Source organism: Nothoprocta perdicaria, unplaced genomic scaffold, assembly GCF_003342845.1.
Source record: "Nothoprocta perdicaria isolate Ctin4 unplaced genomic scaffold, notPer1 scaffold_65, whole genome shotgun sequence".
NCBI classification, from domain to species: domain Eukaryota; kingdom Metazoa; phylum Chordata; class Aves; order Tinamiformes; family Tinamidae; genus Nothoprocta; species Nothoprocta perdicaria.
The window spans coordinates 2,449,777-2,468,354 of NW_020455921.1; the positions used below are offsets into that span (position 1 = coordinate 2,449,777).

General features: G+C 35.3%; 1 protein-coding gene across 1 annotated transcript in view; it reads right to left on the reverse strand.

The window, feature by feature from the left end:
• The window catches only part of LOC112956589 (lipoxygenase homology domain-containing protein 1), a 124,683-nt gene that overhangs the window by 63,550 nt on the left and 42,555 nt on the right, over positions 1 to 18,578 (reverse strand). The window contains exons 14-19 of the mRNA XM_026050096.1: positions 16,979 to 17,060; positions 14,758 to 14,813; positions 14,597 to 14,629; positions 8,731 to 8,900; positions 2,690 to 2,909; positions 1,232 to 1,386 (exon numbers count right to left, since the gene is read on the reverse strand). Of these exons, the coding sequence (XP_025905881.1) occupies positions 1,232 to 1,386; positions 2,690 to 2,909; positions 8,731 to 8,900; positions 14,597 to 14,629; positions 14,758 to 14,813; positions 16,979 to 17,060 (716 nt within the window). The remainder of the gene's footprint in view (positions 1 to 1,231; positions 1,387 to 2,689; positions 2,910 to 8,730; positions 8,901 to 14,596; positions 14,630 to 14,757; positions 14,814 to 16,978; positions 17,061 to 18,578) is intronic.

Below are 18,578 nucleotides of genomic sequence, written 5' to 3' on the forward strand. Positions count from 1 at the left end.
ATCTAGAAAAACTGTCTTCACTACAGGAAAACTTTCTAAACTCTTCTAAAATAGTTAGAAAGGTCTCTCTCTTTTGGTAAAAATGAAAGTCAATGTAGAAAAATAAAATTACAAAAAAGAGTGAGTAAGAGGGAGAGAAGTTTAAGATGACAGTGGGGAATGTGAGGAACTTTGAGCAAGACTCAAAAGATGGAAAGGAAAGCAGAACAAAGAAGATAAGACAAAGAGAAGAAAACCTAGGAATGACACAAMAACAACAACAACAAAAAAGAAGGAATGTGAAATACAAAGAAATAAATCATATGCCCCACTAAATTCTTTCTTGTTTCATAAGAGAGCCAGATGTTCTGTGTATGGCCTAGCTAAGGGCCAGATAGACTTAGCAGTAGCTAATAATGCTCAACAAGTTTATAAACAAATAGCACTTACACAACTGTGGCTCAGATTATAATCAGACACCATTATCCCAATAAAATCCAGATTCAATAATAGAAATTTTCAAGACAGATTATAGGAGAATTAGAAATAAGATATTAACAAAGTGACTTTTAAGAACATATTCCTTGCCAAAGTTCTATATTATCAGGGTCACTTTTAAAATAAAAAATAATAGAAAAATAGCATTCCTYTCACTAATGTTATGAATACTTTTATATGAAAAAAAAATCAAATTTGTAATTAACAATAACCAAATAACCATTGATAGCCAGATTGTAAGCAGAAATCATAAATCTTTATAATTAAGGTATTCTAGGGGAAATCTGTACATGAAGGCAAATTAAAATAATTATGGCATAGTGTTCTCTTCTGTATATAAGCATAGTGTAGAGATGTAGAGAAAAGTAAAAGTTAGAAAGTTTATCAGATTATTGAATCCAATTTTACCCTAGGAAAACTGCTGCTGTAATTGTCTAATGGAATAATTTCATAGAAATCTAACACTCTTTTCCTGAGCATGRCTATCTTGGCAGTGAGTAAAAATAAGATGATCTGCTTTCTCATAGCAAACTGTTTTGTATGTGCTCCTATGGAACCTGATTATCACATGGGCTTCTTCCTGTTCGGCTAGGAAATAACATTGTCATCGGTCTGCCATAAATATCCAGAAGACAAATTCTGTTCTCAATTCACAAGATACAATCTGAGCATATATTAAGTGATGCAGAGGAGGTAATGTTAGCCTCATATCATTAGCATATGTATATGTAATGCAGCATTTTTGTGCCTTTACCTTGTTCCTTTGAAATTTTCTTCCTTTTGCTAAAGATGTATGAAGTTTCCTCACACCTGTGTCCCCTCTTTTGCCATAGAGAGTGATCCAAACATTTGCAAAGGTTTCTGCTCCCCAGCGGTCGCCAATGTGTACAGAGACAACATACTTATAGACTGTAATAATATTTAAATAAAATAGACTAAATACAAGTGTTCACTTAAAGGAAAACAGTGAAACTGATTATTTAGTAAGACTAGAGCTTACTCTTATTTATGCACTTCCAAAAAAATCTGCTATATGATGATTAAGACAGAGTATTATTCATGAATCTGATCTCTTCTTGCTTAAGTCAATGAATTCTTTCCATTGACTTCTTTACGAATTTGAAGGAAATTGAGCTCATACAACTTAGACCTATGCAACTTGAAGTTATACATACAAATCATGTTTAATTCTATTTTTCTGTGCAGCACTCAGAAAACAAGATCTTGACTGAGATCATTCATGGGCTGTTAGAAGCTGAATTATCTTTGCAGTAGTTAATAGTCATCACAGGTCAAAGAATAAGCCACTGTGTAAAGTTCATGCAAATTAGAATAGCAGAGACAGGTGTAGCATAGGATGCACAATCTGACATACATGTACAGTTTTTAAATGTACTTATTAATTTAGAGTACTACAATAACAATTTTTGTCTCAGTGCTCCTGTTTATATGCATTTTCTTCTCTCATTTTATATAGTCAAATTGGATTTTCTGAGAAAAAACATTAAACTGTGGTGCAGATAGAAGGACTAGGATTTTTTGTTGTGATTTTTAACATATAGTCCTGCTGGGATAATATTAACCACTTCAATGCTACCCTTTTTTTAAAGCCACATATATATTCGAGCTCTTGAAAAGCAAACAGTGCTGGAACGTTAATTTAGAAAAGCAGTCATGTCTTAATTGCTTTTATCTCATATATAACTGCATTCTTTTCTGAACAAATGCAGAACTGCTAGGGCCTTCACTTTCCAAGTGCATTTCTGAGTATACTCTGAAACTCTTAGCACATTACAGAAATGTCCTGAGGGAAAAACAAACATAAAACTTTTTTTCTTTTTTTTTTGTACAATGAGGACCAATTCTGGTAGTTATTTTAGCAATTAAAGATGTTATAATCTAAATAATTTGATAATCTACTACAAATAAATTCAGTGGGTTTCAATATGTGCTTTATCTTTAAAAAGCATAATTATATTCCTCAATTTCACACACTTAGAATTATGCAGCAAGATTCAGCAGTGGTGAAACTCAATTTGCTATTTAACTCCAAAGATGAAATTTCTTAAATGGTCAGGATTTTTGCAGCACATGTACAGTTGCCATGGATTCATTGAAGATAACAAACCCAGAAAAATGAATATGTATCTGCGGTGCTGATTTCTTTTCAAGATGTTGGTACATGCAGTTCATGTTCTCTCACTAATTTTACCTGGTAAAGTTTTCCCGTCCTCACCCACTGCAGGGAATTCTTTCACCAGCTCCCTGTCTTCTCTACAACAAGAGAGCCAGCAGCTACAGTCAAAGTTCAATTCTTGTTTTCTATGTAGCTCTTCTATGTGAAAAGACTTCAAATGCCAACCCTCAAAGCCTGGCATATCATCACAGCTGATCCGAATCTTGTATACATCTCCCAAATCTCCAGTTTCAACCTGCAACAAATATCACGAGGAAGAGGGTATTGTCAAGGCTGCTTCACTTTTTGCAAGAAGCATAGTATTCGTTAAATTTACATTAATTAATGGGAAAACTGTATCTGAGGCAAGAAAAGGTATGGTGTAGGAATTGATCCCTCTTTTTCATGTATGCCCTCTATGATCATGGGTAAGTCTGCCTCTTTGATTTTTCTCTGATCCATTATTAGTTTTTTATACTTTGCCAGTAAGTGAGTCAAGATTTAAATCCGTAAAATCTGTGCATGCACGCACTTTAGACAAAAAGTACTATGTAAAGCTCTGATCCTAGTGGATAACAAAGGACTTAGCTCTAGTTAAAGGCTCAGGAGACAAGCTATAACTAAAGATAATTATGATTAGCCTAGAGAGTATTAACTCAATTCTCCTTTGCAAAAAGATTTRATTTAAAAAAAAAATCAAATTCTTATATAACCAGTTCTATGGAAAAGAGAATGTATTTTTCTGCATAATTGTATATTATTAATGTTGCTGAAATAGCGCTGCAGGACGGAGTAGCCCCATGCCCCTACCACATGCAGGAAATTCAATATCCACTTGCTGATTGTGGGCTTCTGGAGACCAAGTTAAACCCTCCAAGCTAAGGTCTATGGGAATCACCAAATCACATTGACTGCTAATGATTTGCATGACATTAAACACTGCACAAAAAAACATCTTCTGAACTCCAGGAGGTAGAGTGCTTCCTCCTTTCCTGGGTAACTGCAAGACAGACAGAGAAGGAGGGGGTTTTCAAGTGAAAAAGAAAACTTTTCTTTTTTAAAATAAGGATTTTAAATATGATCCATAAAGAAAATGCTGTCAGTGGCCTTGTTCTTGTCTCATACACACATTTTTCTAGACCAGTCACCATGTAAGCTTTGGCAACAGAAGCCAGGAAGTAAATCCTTAACGCACTCGGTAGTGTAGTAGTAAAATACTGAAGTTAGTCTCACAGTCCTGCCCTAAGAACGGCAGCAGACTGTTTTTTGAGCCAGAGCACATAGCTCCTAACAGCCTAATTTATTCTACTTTTCAAGCTGAGTCCTGCATTTGGCAGACCTTGACTTATGACCTAGCTTGCTTAAAGCTTGTTCATGCACCCTTGCACAGTGCAGATGTACATGCAAGGAAGCCTCAGCCATTTAATTCTTATTAGAACAGTGTGAAAAGTGTGTTCTTATCATTTAGGGAGAGCTGACCACCTTCACCATAAAGGCTGTGCAGATAAGAAATAGTAAAATGTCAAAGCATTGTAAGTAATGGTAAATCAAAAAGTATCAATCTCTCAAAACCATTTTGCAAGAACTTGAACCATTTGTGAACTGAAATGAATGAAAAGCAACTGGTGACAGCAAGGCCTCCCAACTTGATGACCTACAAAATCCCTTCCGGTCCAATTTTTTTGTTTTGTTTTGTTTTGTTTTGTTTTGTTTTGTTTTGTTTTGTTTTGTTTTGTTTTGTGGTGACACTCAAAGAAAATTTCTGGACGCAAGGCACCGTTCTTTAAGAAACAAGGAAAAAATCTTTCCCAGCATGCGGCACAGGGTGGCATCCAGGCAGGTTTTGGAGACCTCCAGAGAAGGAGAGTCCCCAACCTCTTTGGGCAGCCTGTTCCAGGGCTCTGTTACCCTCACAGTAAAGAAGTTCCTGCTCACATGGAGATGGAACTTCTTGTGTTGCAGCTTGCACCCATTACCCCTCGTCCTGTCACGGGCCACCAATGAGAAGAGCTTGTCCCCTTCCTCCCTACATTCTCCCCTTCATGAACTTATACCTGTTAATCATATCCCCTCTCAGCCTTCTCTTCTCCAAGCTGAACAGGCCCAACTCAGTCTCTCCTCATAGGAGAGATGTTCCATTCCCTTAATCACCTTAGTTGCTCTCCGATGAACCCTCTCTATAAGCTCCATGTCCCTCCTATACTGAGGAGCCCAGAACTGCACACAGTGCTCCAGGTGCGGCCTCACCAGAGCTGAGGAGAGGGGCAGGATCCCCTCCCTYGACCTGCTGGCAACACTCCTCCTGATGCAGCCAGGATCCCATTGGCCTTCTTGGCCAYRAGGGCACACTGCTGCCTCATGGTTAACTTGGTGTCAACCAGGACTCCCAGGTCCCTCTGTGGAGCTGCTYTCCAGCAGGTCGACCCCTAATCTGTACTGATGCTTGGGGAATTTGTACTGATGCCTGCAAATCATTGCAAAGCAAATCATTGCTTCTGCTTTCACAACCAGACAATTGGTTTGTAAAATCATTGCCTACAGATTTRCTTTCTTAAAGATGGACCTCATGAGCCTGGATCACAGAGCTACTTTAAGTGTCATGCACTACTTATTCCATAAAGTTCTGTAGTTTAGTTACAATATTACAGAACTCAGTTATTTTTATTTATTAGGACAAGTTGTGCCTCACATTTTACTTCGTCTTCTGCTATCCAAATTAACAATTTTCTACACTTGTGTTGTGTACCTTGCAGGAAAATTGCACCTAATATATACAGCAAAATAATTCCAGATACAATATAGACTACTTAAAAGCCAATCTTTGCTTTTTTTTTTTTCCTAGAATCACAATGAAATTTCCCATGAAATATATGAGTGCCTTTAAACAAAAAGAAGCATCTTGCATACCTTGTTATTCACAATTTATTGAATTAAGCATCACCAAATATTTTCAATTGAGAATATGACATATTCCTCCCTTTTTATAAATCTTTTTTTTCCGTAAGACTGGCCACTATTATCATTTCTGCTTAGACCCATCATTGTACGTTGTCAACAGTACATTTTCATCACATCATAATCCTTTCATGAGCAATTTTATATGATGAATTTCACTTTAGAAATACTCTTTTTCCCATAAATGACTTTACCCCCATCAATGTCTATTAGCTGATGCAAAAAGATCTTCAAAGCAAAAATGCAAGAATATCCATCATAAAAAATAGATACAGGGAATTTTCTCTTTCTGAGCTTACAGAATATTTCCAAAAGCGCACCATTTACCTCACTTTTATTCATGATTCAAATTTCCTAGTTACTTTTTCCATATATATTTTTTTCCMAAAAAAATGATGATGTCCTTGAGCTTCATCTCAGAAGATTGTGACTCTCTCAGAATCACGTAACTGGTGACGATGGTTATAGAACATAATAATTAAAGTCTTAGTTGTCACAGTACTATTGCTCATTTCATATCATTTGTGCTATTTCTGGAACACAGTTTTAAGGATCCCAATCCCATGATTTACTGATTAATATCACTTTTCATTCTATGATCATCTGGATAGTAGAACATGCACAACGCATTAGGTGCTCTCCAAAGGCAGCCTATTACAAGTTTTTTTTCTGTAAATAGGCAAGAAACACACTAGTATTTGAAAGAAAGATGCTTATAATTTACAAATTTCCTCACTCCATATGATATCAGCAACTAATCTCTGCCATCACTCAAACATCAACAAGAAAATTTATYCCTGCACTTACTTTCATTTTCCCAATTAGTTTTCAATGTGTCTGTTCTGTTCATTGGAGAGTGTGTTTTTCTGCCATGCTATCTGAGATGCTAAAACTCCCAGCAGATTCAATAACACAAACACATTCACTTATTTCTCTATTTATTAGACCTAATGTTTTCAAATTAAATTTATTCTTATGTCAACAGCTCACTTTAGTACAGCTACCCAGGACCACTGAAACCAAAACTTTATCTTGTTAGTACGTTGGTAGTATCTATRCTAGTGTTGTTAGTATCTCTTCTAGCTACATATTCTTAACAATTGCTATGTGCTGCTAAAGTACACCTGTTCTTTTTCATATGAGATGATCAAAAGAATTCTGGACCAGATAATCATTGTGAATATAATACACATCTGTGTGTGTATTTATAGAAGAACACCTGGAAAATCAGGAATTTACATGCATTCAAGTCCTAAGTGTGCAATAAATGTATCTCTAAGATAAAAATTAAGTCTACATTTTAAAGGTAATGTGAGCTCTTTCTAGCACATGTTGTTCTTTTGGCTGCAGTGTATATTACTAAGGAAATTTGTCTAAGACCAGGATCTTGGGGAGGTTTAAAAGTTCATTTCTTTTCACTTTTTGGCAGCCTTTCTCCACTGTGACATCCCATTATGCCTCCAACATGGTTCTGCAGTGGGAAAAGATTCTGTTGTATTACAAATAGCTTTAGTAGGTACAGAGAAACAGAGAGTAAAAGGAAAACAGATTTATTAGTAGAACTGATTCTGCAAAGGTGGTTTCTGAAGATATCTGCAAAAACCCTAAGTGCTCCTTTATAACAGGCCTGTTATTCTGACCTCCTTAGAACAAGGCCTGAAAGCAGCATGGAAAAGACATAAAATTTCAGACACAATAAACAATGCTCAAATAGTATAAAAGGCAACAAAACCAAGGACAAAAAGAGTCAAGTGAAAAATACAGAGCCAATCCAAATTATGAACACACATTTAAAGAAGCATCAGGATAGAACACCATAAGGATAGAACAGGGTACTGTGGTAGAAGAAATGGTAGAATAGGGCAAGCAACCAGATTGATACACAGTATGGTACATTGTCACYGAAATTAGGTGATCTTAACAAGCAGTACATGACACTTTGGAAATTACCTAAAATTTGGATGCAGTAGAGGTCTGCTTTATGGAACGATGCTTGCCAAAATCCAGACAGCTGACGTGGCTGTTCCACACACAAGACTCTGCCTCTATTGACCTCTCTCGCTTAACGTCTACGGGTTAGGAAGAGCCTTTTGTTGCTCAGTCTGTTTTTTGATAAGCAGCTGCTTTCTTGTCTTTAGCAAGTGTCATTATCTTTTCATTTACTCTCCCTGAAGTTCCTAGATTATATTAGCTTGTTATTTAACTTAAAAATTCAGCCTGGATCATGTCATTATGATGAAGCTCTGATACAGCTGCTTGAAAACATTTTTCCTATGTAGTTTTGCCTTGGATTTCAAAATGTTTATTGCAGCCATTTAAATGTTTTTTTCTGAGCTTTAGAAAACTGCTGTAAATGCAGACTGGTTCTTTCTTTTGACTGCCTAGAAGCTGCATTTCCATGCCAATCAATAAAATTTGCAGTGATTTAGCTTAGAAAGTCAGGACAGAATTTGAGCATTTTATCCTCTCAAAGCAGCAGGATAAGTGTGAGGTGTACAGATAGTTAGAGCTATGTTAGGGTTGTTTTCAATTATGTTATTGCCTCAGGGCTCATCACACTTTGATAGGCTTGAATGCTTTTTCCTGTGATGTACAATTATCCAGAAAACTCCTATGTACCGTCTGGTCTGACAGACAGAACCACATTGGAGGACAGTGGAGATGCCTTTACAAAGACTGGAATGAGGAAAAGAAAAGCCCACTTACATCCTCTAATCTTACTATCCAAGTCATTCATCTTCTGCATTCTCAGGTGATAGTATATTACCTTTCACATAAACCACAACTCAGGATTCTTTAGGATTTGAAAAAATACAAGAAAACCTGGTGAATGCAATAAATTATACAAAAGGTATCATTTATGCCCTTGATTAATATTCTTAAAGGTACTAACAATTCAAAGAAAACACTGTAGCGCTGACTCCAGTAAAAAAGATCTACAGGCATCAGAAGGTCCAAGATCTAAAATTAAGTAATTCCATCTTTGTAAATAAAAAGTAATTTGTAGCAAACAAAAGCCATTTGTAGCAAGCAAACTGGCATTCCATATATATGCATATATCCTTTGGCTGGAGTGGAATGTCATGGTAATCTTTCTGTAATACTGTTTATTTATGACTTACAATGAATTCATCTGTTGCTCTGGGCCGAAAGCACACATATCCTGGGTTTTGTGGAGAAAGCAGAAGGTGATCACTTTTGCCCTTCGAGCCGTAAATCACAAGGGTTCTTTTACACTCCTGTGGCTCTGGGGAATCTCCATCTGTTTTGACCTGCACCCTCCACTGTTGCGCTAAATAAAATGGAAACATTATGACATATTTCATATCAAGGGAGGAYTGTAATGGACTTCTTCATTATTATTACTACAAAGAATTTAAAGATTGCTATGAATTTACATATTGTTTTATAAAAATAGACACATATTCCTCGAACAAAATTTAAATAAGACTTGATAAAAACAAAACAACTGGGCATACAAGTAGAAATTAATGTCAAGGAAGCAAGAAAAAGAATCTTTGGCTACACTTTTGCCTTCTCTGTGAAAAAATACCTGCTTTAATTGCAGTAATTTATTTATTTCATTTTAGTCCTTAAAGTATTCATGCATGTGGTGTGAGAGAGAAGGCAAGGATTTTGTCATCACTAATATATGATTCGTTCTTAAAAATTGCTGGCTGGAATACACAACTAGTCCAGTCAAATAATAAAAAATAAACCTGTTTTCCCTAATATTTTTAACCTAATCTATCATGTCATTTGCTTATTTGTAAGACAAGATCATTCATTAGAGTCTAATTCAAAATCTAGGTAATTCAAAAGTGCCCCTTTCATTTACCTCTGCCCATGGATTAGCCTTTCAGAGATTCTTTTTGGTACATGACACATAGTCATAATAATACTTGTAAATCAAGAAAGTAACCAAGMACATGTATCAGAAAGGATTCATTATTTCTGTTCAAAATGCAGCAGAAAATCCTTCAAGGTATAGAAAAACATTTTTGAGATGGACATTGTACACTAGAAAGATAATTAACTGGTGGAATGTAAATCTTCATCTGAATTCAATTTTTTTTTTCAGAAGAGACACATGCTTCTACATAGCAAAGAGAACTTAACAATGAAAGGAAACCAAAGCCCTGTGTTTAGACTGTGACTATTACAGCCATAATTTGCTTACGGAATTAATAAGGAAGGGAACTATTCTGTGAATGTATGAAAGCCTACAATGCAATGATTCAGCAGAATAAATTTTAAAGTAATTTAGCTTATATATAAAATGGATGCAATCTTTTTTTCTTAGCATTCCATGAGCTTTTTTCTAAAGTTTCATTTTTCTCCACTTGTTTGGAGTTAGAGATTGGGTGAAAATCTGTTTCATTTTTCTCTACGTTTTTTTCCCCTGTTCTTCACACATATTTTATTTAGCTTATTCTGTTTGGTTGTAAAAACAACAAACTTGTTATAAAAGCTTTTTCTACATTGCATCTGACTGTTCTCTGATTCTTCTGGGCTCGGCTACAAAACAGCAGGCAAATACACATATTCCAGGGARTTCACTGACTAAGATGCTAGCTGAAAGGCTCCTTCCATTTGAACTCTTCTTTTTTTTTTTTTGAGGTCATTTCCAGGAATGAGTCAGACTTTGCCTAATGAGGAACTTTTGTTGTTTAAAATGTATGCCAGCTTTTAATTTTATCTCCTTGTTCCAGGTTGGCATGTGGTACCCTTTAGGATGTCACACTTGGTGAAGTCAAGTATCCTTTGATTTTCTGCCATTTCCGAGTACTCTGGGGCTTGCAAATTCAAATTCTTACAAAGACTCCCACCATAGCCCAGAACCTCTTACCATCACATGTCCCATATAAGCTTCTTCCATTTTGAAGGGCATCACAGGTACACAGCAGAGAGAAAATTAAGATAATTTTGCATTATTGCAAAGCTCAGCCTGGTGAGCTTTTATTTTCTCACTGCAATTCTCTTCTGCTCCAGGAAAGAGTAAGCCCTATGTTAAAGGAAAGCAAGGGTGCGTATCTGCCTGTTTCCTCATCCAAGAAGCAGCATGAYTGGAGAACGAATTTCAGGCAATGTGATTTACTTTAATTAATATCTGTGATTGCATTTGCATTATTATTTTAGAAGAAAGGCTAAGACACCAGTTGGGAGTTTTCCAGGAAATGAATCAGTGGTTAACAGATTTAAGGCCTCTTAGCATCTGTGACTGCTTGTTCGCCTGCCTTTACTTTTAATGTTTCTACAACTTGGTAACTGAGCTAACCCAGATTGACTGCATTTTCTCTCAGTTCAGCACACTCATTTCAGCCTGCTCCTGCCAGAGTAAGAAAAGAACATTTGGTGTAATACTATATTCCCTTAGACAGCCACTCGGTAAAGATGGCTACACTAGAAAAGAGACTGATTGCAAATTTGTTTCAGTGATTATCTATTTTCAGAAAATTTCAAATCACTAACATCTGAAAATTAGATAGGTGAGCCTGAGTATGCTTTTTTTCTGCACTTCATAGGCAAGGTCTCACAGAAGGGATACTTTTCCCCKGATATCACTGATCCATATTAGATTCATTTCAAAGAGATTAGTGTTAGTGTGTTATCTATCTTTTAGGCTATGTCTAAAGCTATAGCCATTTTCTTTGAGACGTCAATATGAGAATTGTTTGAATGAAAAAAAAAGGGGGGAAACAAACTTTCACAAAAAAAAGTCAGAATTCTCTCTTTCCTGAAATAATACTACCAAGGTTCTTGTTTCATGTTACTCCAGAGATGTGTGAGTCCTTTCTTGACTTTAGGAAATGAAATACGATCAACTGTAATAAAATCCTTCCAGAAAGCCTTTTAACTACCACTTTGGAATCTGGAAGATACTTGCTACATATTTGGGAAAAATCAAAAYTGCAGTGAGTTCTACCCTTCTATAGTAAGAAGGGTAGAGCAAAATATGGAGTTAATATTTTGTAAGCTCATTTATAAAAATGAAATAGAGAGTTTGATTTTCTTTCTTTTCTTCTTTTTTTTTAAAGAGAACAACTTTTACTAATTGTTAGAAAATTGTCCCCATTGTTTTGAGGACATAGTACTCCAGTTATAAATTACTGGTGTTTTTTGGGCTGAAGAGCTAAAACGGTAATCACATTCTGCTAGATGTAAAAGTAGGTTACTTAGTCCATGGAAATTGCAGAAATTTGTGTTGCTTGTTTCACCTGCCTTGCAGGATTTTGAGGCAGACAGTGAGACTGTCTTAACTAGGGAATTCAGACACTAGTTAGTAATAAATACTGTCCTTGATTTTTAAAATCAGGACCAAGCTATCTGTGCTTGATGGATTCTGTGATTATTCTTACTTCATTATCCAAACTCACAAGGCAAGGATTTATTTTTATTTTTTAATGGAGTTACAGGGATAATTTACTGTATATTTTCTCTTATGAATTGTCTGTGTCTTAATGCCAACAACCTTTTGTGACACAAGAAATTCTAACCTATAAAATATCTATTAACGGAACCATTTTCACTGATGTTGAACTATATTTTATACATCACCCACAAAAGCCCACAGTACCTTGGAGCAATCTGTGATCCACACTGCGGGAATTCAGCTCCTTTTAACTGACTACAGCATAGTCAAAATTGTAACGTGCTATGTCTTATATCTTTGCTTTTCAATAAAATCTTTTAATGTGTACTATTTTAATACTCCCCCATCTTGAAGGGAAGAAAGAAAAAGAGGAGGAAGGAGAAAATATCATATTTCCTAACAGTATAAGAAAATTTTAGCAAGTGATGAAAATTCCCATTTTCCCATACAACTGACAATAGCTGTCTGTATTCTGTACCTACATGATCTTAAGTCTTTTTCTCTTGCATCAAGCATACACGGAGGGATCAAGAATGTATAAATAATTTTGCTGCTGTGCTTAACTTGTTAGACTATCTCCACAATCTACACATGATAAGAGAAGTTGATATAGATCTATCACAGTTAGGYAGAATTCATATCTACTAACAACATTTATAGGGTTCTGGAATTTCTGCTTCATTAAAGTTGGCAAAATTCCAGCTTGACTAAAAACTGTAATACCCTAAGAAACTTGCTTAGCAAAAATAACTTTAAAACTCTACTTTTTGGTCAAGTGGTTGAGCAACTTACTCAAAGAGAATGAGATTTCTGCCTTCAGAGTGACTTCTACATTGAGTGCTTTGTTTGTAAATCTTTGCCTCAGCCCTGACCTAAGCACACTGATTGCTATTCTGGAAATTACTGCACAGCACTGGAGTATGAGTATACTTGCAGGGTGACTGTCATGAAACCTGACAACAGGAATATCTAATATTGACTKCATAATATCAGTACTCCGCTGCTTGCCTCATATTCAGCAAATGTATCATACACGTGAAGTTTTCACTTCCACTGTGAATGGGACTGCCTGTTGCTATTATCTGCCTTGCCATGTGAAATCACTGTTACATCTGTAGGGAGAATTTAAGGCAAACACTTTTTCTTCCAAGATTCTGCATCTCTGGAATTTTCTCCAATCCTAGTGCTGTATCATGAAGGACTGACACAGAATTGTGTATAAGACACCTTTCCTAGACTATTTTGCTGGACATTTTCCTATAAACTCAGTCTTTTCATGGGTACGATCTACAAGAAATCCAGTAAGAGAACACAAATTAAAAAGTAGCAAACCTTAGATCTGTTCCACTCATTAGCTCTTTTACATAAGACATAAAAAGTGTGATCTCAGTTCCTCACTGAAGTGAGTTCCTCATTAAATAAAGGATGACTAAAGAGGAGTTCAAGTTAGCCTACTGCATTTCTAATTGGTGGAATGCCTTCTAACAAATGCTCTCTTTCTTAACTTCTTTATTATTTGGAACCTCAGGTGTCATCCTAATAAATCTGCATGCAATATTTGGGTCTTCCGGGGCACCTTAACAGTGTGAAGTTTCACTAACTGATCAAGGATAAGTGGCTCCTTCCTCTTCATAATCAAGATATTGTGCCATGTTCTTCATGACATGCACAAGCRCTTAGAAGACTGTGCATCTGTGCCTGCTCATTGTAATATAACAAAGAATGAAGCTGTACTGCAAAAAGAAAAAAGATTGTTGCCAAAACATCGTTTGTTTTCTGAATATAGTGTGAAACTAATACTCTGGATACATCTCTGAAGTGAGTACTTAACAGAATGTAGGATCCAGCTCCAAGTCACTCTTGCGAAAATCAGATTTCTCTATGATTTAATCAGCCTCCTCTTATAAGAGTCATCATTCCCTGTAACAGTGAAACTGCTGGCCAAACTGTTTGAATGAATGCAAGAGATTTCATTTTCGGGGGAAGAAGAATTAGACTGAGAATTCAGGACATCATACAAGACGCAAATCACCATYTTCAGAGGTAAATGAGAATATTATTTCTTTTACTTTAGTTTCTCCCATAGTGTTCTCAGACAGTTACAGAGAATAGGTATTTACCGTTAAATTTTCATAAAGAAAATGGTATTAGTCTGTTTCTCTTTTATGGCTAAGGAAAAACACAGAGATAATATCTCAAATATTAAGCACTTGCTAGGTAGTAGCCTTTTACAATGTCTTTCTAGGTAAATAATTAAACAGGAGATAGTTTTTTCTTAACATGTTTTATTAATTGGGGCAGTCTTTGTCAGCTGAATGAAATTACTGCATTGAATTTCATTCATAGATATGGAACCAAAACCTGTATATCCTAATGGACTTTGACCTGAAAATGCTTCCACTGTCATTCCCCAGCACATTTTTCAAGTTGCTATTGTTTGCTAAGGGATATGATATACTAAACAATAGTAGTACTAGGATAAACAAAACAATACTTGAAACCCTTCTTAGAGAAATTTCTGTCTGATTTGAGGACTAAACTGCTCAGTTCATTTGTCACTTAATACTAATTTGGAGATTAAATAGATGAAAAATTATGTTAAAAATAATTCTTACCTTTGGAGCACGTCTTCTTTGAATTGCTATATTCTAAAATACAAACAACAAAAGAGATTTATATGAGCAAGTTTTATTCTTGCTTTTMTTCATAAGTGATGGTCATTTTCAGTAACCATTAGGCACCGAGTAAGCGCTATACAGTGTCATAAAATACTTACTTTCAGCAGTTAGCTCTCGTTGTGTTCTCCCATCATCTTGGTATTCATCTAACCATCTTTTATTGCAAAACAAAAATAATGTAGTTAATAACAATTATCATTCATGTTGCAAGAGATCTCACTATTGCCTTCACTCTCTTCAACAGTATTTTTATTCTTTTTTTGCCAAATTACATCTATAAAATTCATCACAGAACTCATTTCATTTTATACTTTTATAATAGTTAGCATTTTTCACATTCAGGGAGAATTCAGTTCAGTCTATTATCATCACAAAATAGAAATTTGCATGGAAGTTAACACCATACAAAGTCCTAAGTATCTACAGTAATAATATTCAGTTGTACATTTTTGAGGGAACTGTATATAACCTGCAACGTTCAGTTCTTTACACTTAAAATGTTGTATGACTCCTGAGAGGAGTATTTCAGATCCCAGATTTGGCAGTTTCTAGAGCTTTTATAGCTAATCCTCAATGAACTGAATTTGTCTTTTCTTTCATACTGATGAATTAAAGGAATATTTCTTAAATCTCATTTCATTACAAAAACACACTTTTCATTTGATCCTCCTTGCTGATATAATAACATTTTACAACTGTTAAAATTTTCCTTATTTGAAAATAAATATATTCTGTCAGGTTCCATTCTATTGGTTCCAAGCTGATGTAGCTTTTGTTCAAACTCAATTATCCATATACATTTAATTACTTATATATAGTAAAATTATATAAACAACTCCCTTGTGCATGAAGATTAGATTCCAATGTATTTCAACTATTGTTTTAATAAATATCTTGATTAACTTTTGTGAACTTCATCCCTTCTTAAGAATGAAAATGATGACTAGCAGTTTCTAAAAATATAAATTTTGATASATTGGCAGCACTTAGTCTGCAGACAAAGAATGACAGAACCTTTCTAGGTCTATGCATAATGTCTCTAATCTTTTTTTCCAAGAGCTAATAATTTCCTTTTGATAATGCAGTTTTATAGCAGCTCAGACTCTTCATTAAGTAGACCTTCCTTTTGAAAAGTCTCGTAAAATCTCCATGACTTTAAAAAAACAATTATCTCATTTGTCTGTTTTTCCAATGACTATCTTCAACTGCACACCAAACCAATTTAGTCTACATCAGCCATGTAGACTAAATTCACAAAATCTGAAACTTGAATAACTACTAGAACAGAGATTTGGACTTTTTTTTCTTTCAATTTTGGCCATGGCAATGAAATCCTAGACTTAATAAAATAGAGAAGTAGCTATTTGCCAAGTGAAAAGACATATTTCAGCTCTCTTTAGGAGGAGTGCTAACCATTCCGCGAGTCCACAATCAAAGATCTTTTCAAAGATTTTCTATATTTAAGAACACATACTAGTTCTGCATAGGGTTACAAAGATGATTAGGAGATGGGAGCATCTCTCCTATGAGAAGAGACKGAGAGAGCTCAGAATGTTTAGCTTAGAAAAAAGAAGGCTGGGAGAGGGTCTTATCAATATGTACAAATTTCTTAAGGGAGAGTGTCAAGAGGGTGGGTTAAGACAGCGGTGGTCAGCGACAGGACAAGAGGCAATGGGCAAACTGAAACATATGTAGTTCTGCCTGAATTTGAAGAAAAACTTGACTGTAAGGAAGACAAAATACTGGAACAGCTGCTCGAAGAGGTTGTAGATTCTCCTTCTCTAGGAATATTTAGAGCCCGCCTTGCCACAATTCTTTGCAATTTTCTCTAAGTGACCTTAGAGGACTAGATGATTTCCAAAGGTCTCTTCCAACCTCAGTCTTTCTGTGATTCTGTGACTTAGATACAAGGTCTGCAGTGCCCAAGAAAGAGAAACAAACTGAAATCCATATAACTACATCTTCCCATATAAAACAGACACTTTCATGATCTCTGTAGATACATACATACATAAATAGAGGGATAGAKAGTTGAATAAAGGAAAGATCAACGCGTCTTTCCTTCTACGCTACATTTTGCTTTGTTTTTATTTGCTTTATGGTGTGACTCCTTCCCATAAAACCCAGCACCTTCACTGTTTGACTTTTTGTCAAATACTTTTTTGACTAATGCTAGATTTTGTATTTCATGTTGGTTGAAAAACTCTTCAAGAGTGACCATATTTTTACGTTGCATGAACGTGCCAGTTCTTTAGACTTGTTTTCTTTAGCCTTTTGACAGATCAAAAATGTAATTCTGTTTCTTCACAAATGACATACCTATTACAAGGAAATGCAACTTCTTGAGCTTCCTTTCCTTCTCCATGTTTGATGATGATCTTATCCAGGAACCATCCATTGCCTGTATTGAAATGTCAAAAGTTTATCATCTGAAAATATGTATTTTTAAATGTTAAAAAATATCTTTTTTTCCAGGAGAAAAAAAAAAGCAGATCCCATTAGGACAGAACTCAATGGAATGGGTGACATAAATTAACACAATGAAAGCTTTATCATTCTACATCTCTTGAAAGATGTGATCAGGCACAAGGCTGTTAGGGAAAATCTGCTCATGCTATTGGGATCTTGTGTGAGAAATGGAATTCTTGGTCCTCTGGGAATTAATTTTTTATTGCATATAGCAATGYCAATTAGCAGACCATTAATATCTATTGTTCTCATCTCCTTGTGTTCTGTCTTAGCTTCTGAATATGCTCCAGCTTTTACAGTATATGCTCATTTAAATACACTACAAAGTCAAAATACTGCATAAATCTGCATGAACATTAGATTAACAAATTCTGATAGAAACAAGTTTGTTGAAAACAAACAGAAAGTGTTCTTCTAGACATGTGATAAGCCTCTTCAGAAAGCTTTTCAAATTTGCATTTTTAAAGCCTAAGTTTCAAGGACATGCTTTTTTTTTTCTTTGCCCTCTATAAAGAGAGGAAAGGACATTCTTTGCAAAATCTACGTTTTAAAATACGAACTGTAAAATTTATTGAAGACCTTTTTTAACCKCTTGTCCAAGGAAACAGCACAAAGAATTTTCTCTTGGTCTTGCAGTGGGAACTCTTTATATCCATGTAGCATGGAAAACACAGAGTACAGACTCCTTATTGGGTTTACTTACCTTCTACATGCAACTTTGTGATAGACTGGAGAACCCTTTTTCTACCAGTAAATCTACACAAGTAGTAACACACTTTCAGATATTGTATGAATTGTAGATATTAGCAATGTAAATAGTAAAAATAAAGACAAAATACATATCAGTTTCTTAGATGATGATTGAAGCAAAAAAAACCCTATCCACCAGCATGATAAAACTTACTGGTATGTAACTGCTACTGGCCTCTTATATTGCTGGATAAAATAGCATTTAAGAACTTGATTTATCAAAAGGATAGATTTCCCAAAACATAGTGGACAGGGTGTTGGTCCAGACTTGGCTCAAGGACAGAACCTGCACAGTTATGGATTGCTTCCCAACATATTTGATTTTTTTCAGATCCGTCCCAGGTACAGGAAGGAAAAAAAAATAAAGCTAACAAGGTCTTATAATCTTAAAAAGTGTTTACATTGTTCGCTAATAAAAGCATATATTACTGAATATCAAATACCTATGTGACTATGTAAGCAAATAACTATTCTCTCAGTCTTCCCCTACCTTCTATGCTTTATTACACTTAATTCTGCATCTAGTTTTCAATAAAGCAGTACCAGGTGCTGTATAGAGAACATGGCAACCTATTTAGATATTAASTGTATTTGTTTAATTAAACCTCATATTCTCACACAGGAGGATCTCAGAGGAACACTGGTCAGTGGGGGAAGCCAAATAAATATTCTGCTCTGACCCCTCCCAGGGCTATCAAAG